The 12,867-nt window shown below is 34.3% G+C and overlaps 1 protein-coding gene across 1 annotated transcript in view; it reads left to right on the top strand.

Annotated features, from left to right (window-relative positions):
* The window catches only part of NBS1 (nijmegen breakage syndrome 1), a 43,928-nt gene that overhangs the window by 20,495 nt on the left and 10,566 nt on the right, over positions 1-12,867 (top strand). Inside the window, 5 exon segments of the mRNA XM_086442980.1 lie at positions 2,467-2,555; positions 8,501-8,631; positions 9,573-9,619; positions 9,736-9,844; positions 10,118-10,204. Coding sequence (XP_086299106.1) covers positions 2,467-2,555; positions 8,501-8,631; positions 9,573-9,619; positions 9,736-9,844; positions 10,118-10,204 — 463 coding nt within the window.

Genomic DNA, 12,867 nt, shown 5'->3' with positions numbered 1-12,867 from the left:
CCACACAGCCCTAAAACTCATTCACAATCAATCACAATCACACAACCATGCCCTAGATACACATCTAGGGTTTATCGTGCACCACCACAACGAACTGAAGTTCGTTTCACTAAAAAAGCTGTAGAAAAAAAAAAAATTCAACTGCAGAAATAAGGGTTTAAAACCCCCCCAAAAATAGGAGAGAAGAAAAAAACGTTGTTGTAATACCAAGTAGAGAATCAAAACTGTGTAGATCAACTAGAAGATGAGAAGAAGAGAATAAATAGAGAAGGAGAATATTGGAGAGAGAGAGAGAGAGAATGACAATAGTAGGGTTCGGCTCCTCTAAAAAATTAAAAAGTAATAATAAGAAAAAATATGTGGGGCCCATCCCATTAACCCATTACATACGCAAATCAAAAAGGGGGCCCATAGGGCTGCCGCACATAATAGAAACAACCCTAGGGGCTGTCGCACAAACAAATTCTATAGAATTCTAACAGACTATTTTGATAACCCGCAAAAGTCAAGGACTAAATTGAAAGAAAAGTTAGTGCCAGGGACTATTTAGTATTTTTTCCTTAATTTTATGTCAATAACAATAAAACATATAATTGAAAAAGGGCATTCATCACAAGAGATGTAGATCTTTTGAAAAAATAAAATAAAAAATATTAATTAAAGTTGTTCTTGAATTAATACCAAGTAAATTAGAAGTTGAAAGAATTGACTGATGAATATGACCAGCCAATGCACAGATCCACACTTCGATACATAAGACAAGTTCATACCAAAAACTGTGATAGTAAATCCAAAGTTTTGGTTATAGATGTTCACGTAACATGTGAAAAAAAAAAATGGGCAAGTGGGTATAAAAACAAAGGTTTTAAATTTCTTCTTGAGGCGGTGTCTCAATTAGTAGAAAAATCAGAACTATCTCGACCGATGCATTTCAAAACATTTCTAGACAATCTGAAGCATTTCTGAAGCATTTAGTTTTTTCAGGATCAATGTTTCATTTCATTCGGCCGAAAAATTCCGAGATGGAATGGAACTTTATGGAATAGGTGGAATGTTTTTTGTGATTTTTATGTTAAGGAGCTTTGAAAATAGTTCAGAAAGGTCTCAAATTTTTTTTCCATGTTAAGGACTGCAAGCCATTGAAGAGTGCATTTCCCCTTCTAGTGCTATGAATTGAGAGATGCATAAGAAGTAGCATTTGAAAAAAGGGCATAGTTGTGTTTTGCCTAACTACCCATTCCCACATACCTTAAAGCCATTAAGGCTCCCTTTTTTCGAAAGCAACCATAATTTGTTGTGGAGAACTTTGACCAATTCATACATCATTGAGATCCTGAATAAGTGATACATAACATGCTAGTGTGCAACATACAAAACTTTAACCTGATGGCTGACATTCCCACAACACACAAATCAAGACAATAAATAAAGGATTCTGTACATGTTCAGCCATTATAACTAATATCTTTTTTTTTTTTTGATAGGTATTATAATTAATATCTTAACAGGTAGTTAATCAAGAAAAACGAAAAGTCTAACTAGGAATTATAATTAACTATAGAACTAGAGTTCAAAATCTAGAACTCTCTTGGAGCTTCAGGCTCAGAACTCTAAGATGCCCATAAGTAATGAGATGTATTGAAACAATTGGTAGGCGGCTCTGTTTATTAGTTGGTATTTGCTTTCTAAATCTAAATTTCTAGACGATGGGGACAAAACTTTGTTGAAGATCTATGGTTGGAAGGTTTAACAAGCTGATTTCAGTAGGTTGTAATGGTAAAAAAATTTATCTTTGTTCTAGTTGCCTCAGCAAGGATGATAACATCTAATGCCAAAAGCCCAGTTCTGATTTCAAGAACTAGCCAAATCAATGAAGTCCTTCACAGTTAATCAAGTTCCCAGTTAATATTTAACAATGCAGAAAGTCTAAAGTTAACGAAAACTACAAAAATAGGAAGAAATGGGTGGGGAAATCATCTAAAATCAAACATATTTTATAGGTCCAAATTATGGGACATCTAATATTATACTTCAGATTTGAATCATCTAATATTCTCTATAGTCGAAAAAACACAAGGGCATGTTGATCACTAGCAAAGTCCTGCACTTCCCTGAATAAAATCCATGATTGATCAAGGGTTTGGAAAGCTCGCTATGCATGTCTCTAAAAACCTGCATTGCAAGCTTTCCAATTCTTGTCATGTAAATAACCTTTTTTTTTTTTTTCTATTTCTGATTTCTTAATTGAAAAAAAAAGTGTTGTTTATCCTCTTTCATAAGTATTTATCTATTTAGCTACCAAACAACATTAACACTCATAATAATTCATGTGGCAGAAAATTGGTTACTCACCTCATAATGAATTATTATAATGGTTATCAAATAGGCAAGTAAAGCTATTGTTGGATTTTTCTATGCTAAGTGTATCTTCTTATTCTTTGCCAATCGACAATGTTTCTCTTTCAGGTTTTGTTTTGTTCCACTGGTGTTGTTTGTTTACTGCTCAAAGTCCCTCCAGGTGGATCATTCTCTTCATGAAAAAGTTTCTTCAATCGGTTAGTAACATCATCCATACCACTTTTTTTACCTGATTTTTTTTAGGTGATTAGAAGTGTGTTGATGGGATTAAAGTTGAGGGGTGAACAAGAATCTGTTTATGTGCATTGTTTTCGGCAAAAGATTTGGTGGCTAGCACCTTCATTTTTCAGCTAAACATATTTGAGCTCTAGCTTTGAAATTCCCTAGTAAGGTGGCTAAGTTTTTTAATTTTCTCTTCTTTGTTTTGTTGGTACTGCAATATCTCTGATAGTTAGCAGTTGCTATATTGGAAAGATGATGGCTGACATCCTTGCGAAAATTACGGCCTTATCACTAACACATTACTGTTGCAATTCTTAGCACTGAAAGAAAATCACAATCTAAGATAGAAACAAAATAAGGAGATTATATTGATATCGGTGATGAATAACCAGGTCCGGAAGAGAACTAGACTACTAGGTGCTTATAATTTCAAACTTGTGCAACATGTGCTAGACATCCCACCCAAGTTTTAAACTCTCATTTCGGAATAATATTTTAGTCTATAAAAAAAACCGATACTGTCATTGAAACGAAATGGAACATTCAAATTTTTTTTTTTTTTTGAAATATTCATGAAAATCAGCATTTTCAACTATTGTAAAAAAAATGTTATATTATAAAATAACTCTTACAGCTAATGACACTTTTCCTGTTGATATGCATTGATAAACACTAATATGGTGTGAATATTCTACGTTACATCATTTTTCTCCCAAAATACTATCTTGTTCTTAAGGTTTGATGGTTGACGGAGATGGGATCTCAAGGTTAAGGATGAGGGTAAAACATTTTACCCTAGAGGTTGGATATGCTGTGTTTTTGGTCGATGTTGAAGTTTGGGAGAAAGAAGGCGAGGGAGTTGAAGAAGACAAGACTTACCTCTCCGACATCTTTCCAATCTGTCTCTAACGTTTCTCTGATGACTCCTAGAATATATCATTGATAAGGACATCATAGTTTAGAGCTCAATTTTATTTTTATTTTTATTTTTATTGTTATTGAATTAGTTAAGAGTCAATTTTATGTGTTAGTGGGCCAGGTTTTCTTTGAGTTATTAATTGGTGTACCAGTGTTTAATGTTTTTATTTAGTAGTGGGCCCCCCACTGTGAAGGCCCTATAAGCCCGTTAATAGCTGGACAGCCGGCCCCACAAGTGGATTGAGACCCTAAGTTAGTTGGAAGTTCTATCTTCCTTAGGATACCTTAATTTAATATGTTTTAATAGCCATGTAGGATTGTGACTTAGCCTAGGACCATTTAATTGCTTGTTAGATTTTTTTGATACTTTGGTAGAATTAGTTTATTTTATAAATGTTATTATTCTTAGTAATTTAATCTTGATCTCAGATTCATCATGCTAGGCTATTCATCATTGTCCTCCATCAATCTCTCTTTCTCTCAATCAAAAGAGGAATGTTTCTCTCCTGCCTATTCTGAGTTGAGAATGGACTGGTTTGATGGGTTGAAATAGACCTCTATGTAAAAGGCAGAGAATTGTCATTCAAATATATGTTTTTTTGTGTGTAGAGATTCCAATTATTTTGTTGGCTGACAATGATATAACTATTTCTAACTTGTCTTCTTTGAATGAAATGATAATCACCATTTTTAACTTTCCTTCTCTTTTGATTTCTAATTTGGTTGAAATAGACCTCTCTCTATAAAAGGAAGAGAATCGTCATTCAAATCTGTTTTTTTGGTAGAGATTCCAATTATTTTGTTGACGAAAAATAATATCATTCTTTCTAACTTGTCCTCTTTGAACAATATAATAATAATTATTTCTAACTTACCTACTCTTTGATTGTTAAGACCTATTAAGGGCCCCCTTCTTCGACTTTCTAGCCGGCTGCTACTAATTTTTTTCGATAATAACCTGTAAACGGAACTTTATATAATGTTGAAAAGTTGTGAAGATAGTGTTGACAAATTTGGTCTAAACGATTGACAAATCTTTGAGCAGTAAACTAAATTGATCAAATAAAAAACTTGGCCTAAACGATTAACAAATCTTAAAATCTCAATTAAAGCTTTATTTACAAGTCGAAAGTTTTTTAGACTTCTAACTTAATCTTGTTTTTATAAAAAATTATCATTTTGATGGAATGTTTATCACATCGTTATCTTAAATAATTACATAAAGCGTTTTGATACTCCCATGATCATATAAATTTTTAAACATAATAAAATATTAGTAAACTCTAATTTAATGATTAGATTGTGAAATATTTATGAATATATAGTGTTGACATACATGTCTTTAAGTATTGACAAATCTGTCATATAGTGTTGACATATCATTCTTTAGGGGTTGATATGATTAATCGTTTTTAATTTTGCCTTAACATAATTCTCATTTGTTTGATCGAGATCATTGTTAAATATATCTATGGCTAACATCACTCATAATATATTAATTTTTTTAATTATATTTTGGATGAAGACAAAACAATGTGTATCTCAATAAAATTGGATGGTTTACAAATCCAACCACAAAGTGACATCATTGTCAGGTTTTTTGATAAATGTGAGTAGAGACAATTTGTTTGTTGGTAACTTTTTCATGGCATTTTTGTAGTTTTCATTAGGTTTAAAGGTTTTTTTTATTAATTTTATTTAAAAAAATAAATTAAAAGCCTATACGTATCTCAAGGAAATCAAACGATTCTAAAAACAAAAATGTCACATCACCCAATAAATATCTCGTTAAATGTGTTGAAGTGAAAGACTTTGCATTTGCTTTTTGATGGCATTTCAGTGATTGTCATAGAGTGTAAAGGCATTTTGGTCCTAAAGTAATGAAATGGTAAACCCAAAAGTGCAGTAATGTATTTTGGTAATAAAGGAAAATACCGGTAATTATTTGGTAAATTACCATAGTTTTTATTATAAAAGCTATGTATAATTGCATTTCTTTTTCTATGCCAATGTCATGATTTTGATCATTCAAGTTTCCAAGTTTGGTGGCTTTGTACTATTGAATCAACTTGTTCTGAATGCTATTGATTTTGCTTTTCTTATTCCAAATGTTCATTTTTATATTAAAATACCTATGCTTCCATGAATTTCACCACCATGACCAAAGCATTATCCCAAATTCCGGGGCTGGCTGAATGAATGTCATTCCTCCACCCATTTATTCTAAAACCATGTCTTTCATTAATTCAAGTGTTTTGATATATGCTCTCACTAATTTGGTCCTTTTTGGTCTCAGAATCTTTAATTTGAATTTTCTTCCCCATTGGGGCTGCTATTTGTCTTCATTGCACATGACCAAACCATCTAAATCGATTTTCCCTTAGTTTATCACCTACTGGGGCTACTCCATCTTCGTGATGCGTTCATTCTAATTTTATCCTTCTTAGTCTTTCTACTTACCATCTTAACATCCTTATCTTTGTCATGCTCAATCTGTGAAAATGTTGTTTACTCATTCCCAACATTCACCTCTATAAGTCATTGCCGATCTTGCTACCGTATTATAGAACTTTCTTTTTAGTTTGACTGGGATGCGTTAATGACCATTTCATTGTGATTATCTAAATTTCTGAATTAATATGTCAATTTTAATACCTTAAAGGCAATGAACTTTAGCTGTTAATTACCTTTTAAACAAATAAAATGTTGTGATTATTGTATCTTTAATACTTTTGAGTGATTTTTGTTAGTAAAAAGAAATTTTATCAATATAAAGTAAGTACGAATACAAACAAAACTTCAGTGACAGAGGGAGTCACTTATGAACACCAGCAAGAGGAATAAAGCTAGCCCTAACTGCACCATTCTATATGAAAACAATGTCCTTAGACTCTTAAAGAACCAAATACTAGGAAAATAAACTTGCTTTGGTCTTGGCACAATGGCTTCGATCATGTCATCCTTGCTTCTGAAGACTTTAGATGGCTTAACATAGAAGGCTTTTGAAGGAAATTTTGAGATATTGGAAGTTGAAAAATTGCTTCTGTTTGTCACATTATCAAGGATGATCGTAAAGTAGTTCTCAGTTAATAGTTAGAGCTGTATAAAGTAGGGGTGCAACTTGGTTCGGGTTGGTTCGGTTTAGAGCAAAATCAGAATCGAATCGATTTGGTCTAGAACTGAACCAACCCAAACCAAACTTAATTTGGTTCGGTTCAGTTTGGTTCCATGGGTTGTAAATTTTTTTTTTTTTACACAAATTTATCAATAAAATTATGTAAACAAATGAATTATGAAAAATTAAAAACCCAAAAACAAGATTATGACTTATGAGATCACATAAAAAATTAGATTAATTTCAAAACAAAAAAAATACGATTGGATTTCCAACTTTCCCTGAGAGGTACCTGCAGCTGCACCCCCGCAACTACACACCGAGAAAGAGAGAGAAAAGGAAGACCCATTGGCCACCGGAGTTGAGAGCACGACTGCAGCCTCACGCCGAGAGAGAGAGAGAGAGAGAGAGAGAGAGAGAGAGAGAGAGAGAGAGAGAGAGAGAGATGAGCCGGTGAGTCGGTGGCAGTCGGTGCATTAAAACACTTTCTGAGGTTCATAGAACGAGTTTAATGAAGACATGCTGGAGATTGATGAATGAGAAAGGGCTGTGGATAGACTACCTCAAGCAGAAATATGTGAAGGATGGAAATTGGTGGAACCCTTCAAAAACGAGAGGCTTAAAGATTTGGAGAACTTTCCGATGTTTTCTTAAACCAACAATTAGGCTGACAAAGAGTTTGATTGGAGATGGAGTAGCAAATTCCCTGTTCTTACATAATTGGCAAGGGTCATTAATAGATCTCTATCTAAATGAAAACAAAAACATTTTGTTGAAGGAGGTCTGGGATCAAGAGGGTTGGAACGTTTTAAAACTTAGAGCCTTGGTCACGAATAATTTAGCAGTGGACGAGATTCTGGCATCAAACGTTCAACAAGGAAATCACGACAGATCAATTTGGATGGCCTCAGATTCAGGATTGTTTTCTTCTCGATCGACATGAAAATCTTTGAGAACTAGGGGAAATGTCTATCTAATTTGCAAAGCAATTTGGAATGCAAATGTGCCAACTAAGATGAAGACTCTAGCGTGGAAAATCTATCACAAAGCATGCCTGGTGGACAGCGTTAAGAAAAAATGGGGTATACCTATGGCTTCAAGATGTTCTTGTTGTGAAGGTAATGAAGAAATTATTGATCACCTTTTTTCCAATGTTCGTTTACGTTAGAGGTGTGGAACTACTTCAGCTGTCATTTGCTTGAGGAGACAACCAGAGTTATGACACCAGGGTCTTTACTTAAATGGTGTCTTTCAAAAAAGTCTCAATTCTGAACTGTCAGTGGTATGGTTCCACGGGTAATCTATTGGAACATATGGCTAACTAGAAACAGATGTATCTTTGAAGACTTGAAACCTTCAGCTCAAGTGGTCATTAATAATTGTCTGAAATGGGTAAAGGAATTGAAGGAACATTTAACCTTCAAGCTCCCCTCTTCAGATGATGCTCTCCGAAAATTATTAGATATTGGAATTCATCGTAGAGATGAGAGAGTAAAAATTACATTAGATTTTTAAATAGGATTTTGGTTCGGTTTTCGGTTATTTATAAATCCTGAACTGAAAACCGAACCGAATTTATCGGTTCTTATTTTCTTTAACCCGAAACCGAACCGTACTTAATTAAAATTGAACCAACCCAATCCAAAATTCAGGGATTGGTTTGGTTCTCGGTTTGAACCGAATTAAGTTGCACCCCTAGTATAAAGTAGTCCTGAAGGCCGAACGAGGGATTGTGGTCCTTAGATTCACACTATTGGATCATGAATTCCAAGTTACCCTTCTCTGTTTTTTTTGGCTCTTTTCTTCTCACATGTTTGCCTTGAAATTCTTCCACCCATATCTTGCAAAGTCATCAGTGAGCAATCCATGTTTTTTTTTTTTGTATAGGTGCATGTGCTATTCACAGTTGGAGCACAGAGTGCACACATGTGCTTGTTGAGGAGTTCTCACTCGTAAAAGATGATCTGATCGATGCTATTGTGGCTCAAAAAACCATTGTCCTTAATAGCTGGGTGAAGGTACCAAACACATTATTGTGCCTATCTTTCTATTGAAGTATAAATATAGCATTTTTGCAATTGAAAGATACTTTTTTATTATGAGTTTATTTTGGATCATATATTTGGTTTATTTGTGTCATCCCTTGTTCTTGGCAGGTTATATCTTCACAGATTTTTAGTTCTTTGGTTTCTATAACCATCCTTAGATGGCATTTATAATTATCTTCTTTAGTTGGCAATAAATCTACAGTACCCATCAACTAGACCAAAGGCTGTTCTATCAACAACATATTGATATATTTGGGTTATATGGAGTGGGGCTCACCACTATGGATGGTTCCGGTCAATGTCCACCAGATACATATGGCCAAAACTGAAGAAAAGCACTTTCCTTAGTAAGATTTTAAGCCTTACGAAGGATCATTTTGCTCAAATTTACCAAAGTGGTAATCCAACACCACAGCCCTCCAGATTTAATGGAAAAATTCAGATCCCAAAATAAAAATTCATTTTTTCTTGGGCTTCATCCAAGGTTTTGAGAACGGAGGGCTACCGAACTTCCTTGGTAACCCCCAAATTTAAAACTAAAATTCAACGGTGAAAATAACATTTATTCCGTTTTTTTTTTTCTGTCAAATTTAATAGAATTTTGTCCTCTACAACCCTGTGCCTTGGATCTTGTTTTTGAATGCTACAAGGTGAGGTCAATGACCCTTTGTAAGAGTTGAAATCTTACTAAGTAAGGCTAGTCGGACTAAAAAACTGAATGGAAGCCTTTCCAGTGCCTAACCATTTTCCCCATTCTGCCACCTTTTATAGGATCGTAATATCTGCTGTTGTGTCATACAACGAGAATCAGTTTTATCTTTTACAGAATCCAGGAACCTTGCACTCCATGTCCTTCATCTAATTCTTTAATTACTTCATTACTAATTTATGCTCACATCTGTTACTTTTAGGTGGTTGCTGAGAAGAATATTTGTACTGAAATTCCGAGCTGCACTGCGTAAGCTTTTTTTTTAACCTGCCGCAGATAGATTCAATGATATTTCCTAGTTCCTTCATGGTAAGATCAACCTTGAAGTTTGAAGCTTATAAAAACTGGTCTGCTTTTTTTCTCAGCCATCTTCCAACTTTGACACTAGAAGGATTGCCCATCAAAATCGTGGAACCTAAAGTTCGAGAGAAGTGTTTGGCGGGATACACCTTTTTGTTGGGATCATTGCACTCAGTAATATTCTTGATTTCTTCAGTTGCTTGAAATTGTCTGTATTTTTTTGTCCGAGTCTTAGATATTCTCATTCCATCTCCCCCTTTCCAAGGATCATATTGAGGAATTGAATTAAGTACTTTAACTCTTTAATGCATTATTATGTGATGACAAATAATACCAGTTCTTGCAAAATTATATTATTTAAAAACATTGAAGTTGTATGGTTTCTTAAGATAAGAGATGTCATCGGGTTTTGTATGAAGTAATAATCTTAGTCTTTATCAAATGCAGTATAAGTTTGGTGAGAGATTGCAGTTGTTATTGGGTGTGGGTGGAGCGACTATTCTTTCCGTTGATGAATTTTGTTCAAGTAGTCGAGTGAGTAATACCATCTATTGCCTTTCCTTTCCCTAATATCTTTGACGGTTATAAAATGCTCTGATAATTTGTCTATTTTGAAGTATCTGTGTAACATAGGAAGCAAGTATTTAAAACATTAGAGAACTTTGATATCTATCATTCTTTACCTGTAGAAATCTTAAATACTTTGGTAATGTTTGTATTTTACGCTAAACATTATTCATAAATAGCTTGTAAGCTAAAACTGAAGGGGGGTCAATTCTCACTAGCGTAGGATGTCTCATGAGAAGGTGAGGAAAATACAGTCCAAGTATGAATGTATGTGCTACAAAAAATCTTCTCCCCGAGTAAATATATTTAGTATACTTGGATTAAATTTTAGACTTTAGAGGACCTCGATGTTGAAGTTCAAGTTAAAAATCTATTGTTTGAGAGTCCTACCCAGTTTGAATGTCAGGACATGTATGTGCTTAGATAAAGTCCCATTGTTCAACGGGGTCTCATGTGGGGATCTACTCGGTTAAAAATGAACTAGGTCAGATGGTCATCCGATTTCTTGTAATGCTCATACTTGGAGAACAATGACCCCTTTCCAGGAATAGACTTCTATATCAAAAAATCCCATGTACAACTTCAACATGTGATGTCCTAGGTGAGTGCATGAACTGATCCGCAACACTCAAAACAAGTGCAATATCAGGATATCCCTTTTCAGGCATAGACTTCTAGTTTCAAAAATTCCTATGCACAACTTCTACATGTGATGTCCTAGGTAAGTGCATAAACTGACCCACACCACTCAAAACAAGTGCAATATCAGGACGAGTAAGAGACAAGTAGGTTAATTTGCCTACTAATTGTTGAAATCTTCCAGCATCAATAACATTGTGTCCAATCTAAAGACATAATTCCCCGTCTCTTTAAGAATATCTAAGATATAATTCCTTTGGGAAATGAAGATATTTTCCCTTGATCAAGCAACTTGAATCCCAAGAAAATATTTCAATATCCCTTGATCCTTAATCTTAAGTAATTTTCCCAAGAAAAAAATCCTTCCGCCGGGGTCCTTTAAGTAATTTTCCCTTTTTTATGGATGTCTTTTATCACAACTATGTCATCCACATACACAATGAGAGTTATTGTCGCACTTGAAATTTTTTTCGATGTCAACGGATTCGAATATAGTTATTGGCCTTGTGCATACCCCTCACCTTCCTTAGGTCATATTAGGGCTGTCAACGGATTCCTATCGGTTTGGATATAGCTATATTCGAATCCGAAAAAATACTCTAATATCCGAATTCGGATCTGACATATGTCCCTAAAATACTATTCGAACCCAAATCTGATTATCCTATCGGATATCGGATAATATCTGATTTGTCCGATAAAAATTCGTATTCGAATCGAGTGAAAACCCTTGATTTTCTCCTCTTAAAATCAATCATCTTCAACCTTCCCATTGTTCCTCAAATCTAGAAATCTAGTCATCAAAAGACATGAATCTAATGTAATTTGGGTAAAAAAATAGGTTTTTTTTTATGAAGGTTAAGGCAAGGTTGAGACCGATGGATTTTGAGAGAAATATCTAGGGTTTTTTGGCTTGAGGTTGGAGAGAGAAAGATAGATCACGTTTGGGTGAGTTGTAGAAGAGAGTGAGAGAGAGTGAGAGAGAGAGAGAGAGAGAGAGGTATTCCTTGGAGAGGTGTCCTCTACTCCAAACTTAAACCTCATGGAAAAGCAGTTCTCTTGCTTCGATTAGATCTTTTGTATTTGAATGGAGAGGTTTTCGATGAAGAATGTTAGTGCGGAAGAGGATTACTTACTTAGATGTCGTTGATTCACCAGAGAAGATCGTTGGATCTCTCGTAAATTGTAAGAGATTATCTCTGTAAGTTGGTATAAACCTAACGAGTGAGGAGAAACAAATGGTTGGAGTCTTGGAGAGAGTATAAAGAAGAGGGATCGAGAGATTTCTTTTTAGAAAAAAACTTTTTCTTATCTTATTTAATAAAATATAATAATAATTCTATCGTAAAAAAGGGATAGAGAATGATAATTTCTCATTGAATTAGAATAATTGGTGCACAGAAATATATAGACTATTCTAGGGAGAAAAATAGGTAACTAATCTACCCAAATCAGAAAATATTCCTACCATTACAAATCCCATGATTTAAGGGATCAGAATAATTTTCCTAATTAAATATACACCCTGATTTCTTTCTTAACAATTAGTCTATGAAAACTACACAAGTCACACCATGATTTCTTTCCTAACAATTAGTCTATGACAACTATACAAATCAACCATGACAATTGTATAATTCAACACTCCCCCTTAAGCTGGAAAATAGATGTCTTCCATTCCTAGCTTGGAAATAATTCCATGGAATCAAGATATTTGCTAGTTGACTCCCTGAAGGCATGTAAGGCATGCTAATCAGACCTCCTTCCAACTTTTCTTTGATGATGTATCTGTCAATCTCGATATGCTTTGTCTTGTCATGCTGAACTGGGTTATGAGCAATATTTATTGCTGACTTATTGTCACAATACAGCTTCATAGGACCTTCCCACTTGATTCTCAAATAAGCAAGATGATCTTCAACCACAGTAATCACATACGCCTTGGGCCAACGCTTTGAACTTTGATTCGACACTCGACCTTGCCACAACAT

Source organism: Akebia trifoliata, chromosome 5, assembly GCF_017979445.1.
Source record: "Akebia trifoliata isolate Shusen 1 chromosome 5, ASM1797944v1, whole genome shotgun sequence".
NCBI lineage: Eukaryota > Viridiplantae > Streptophyta > Magnoliopsida > Ranunculales > Lardizabalaceae > Akebia > Akebia trifoliata.
This window is presented reverse-complemented; position numbering and strand designations above follow the sequence as displayed.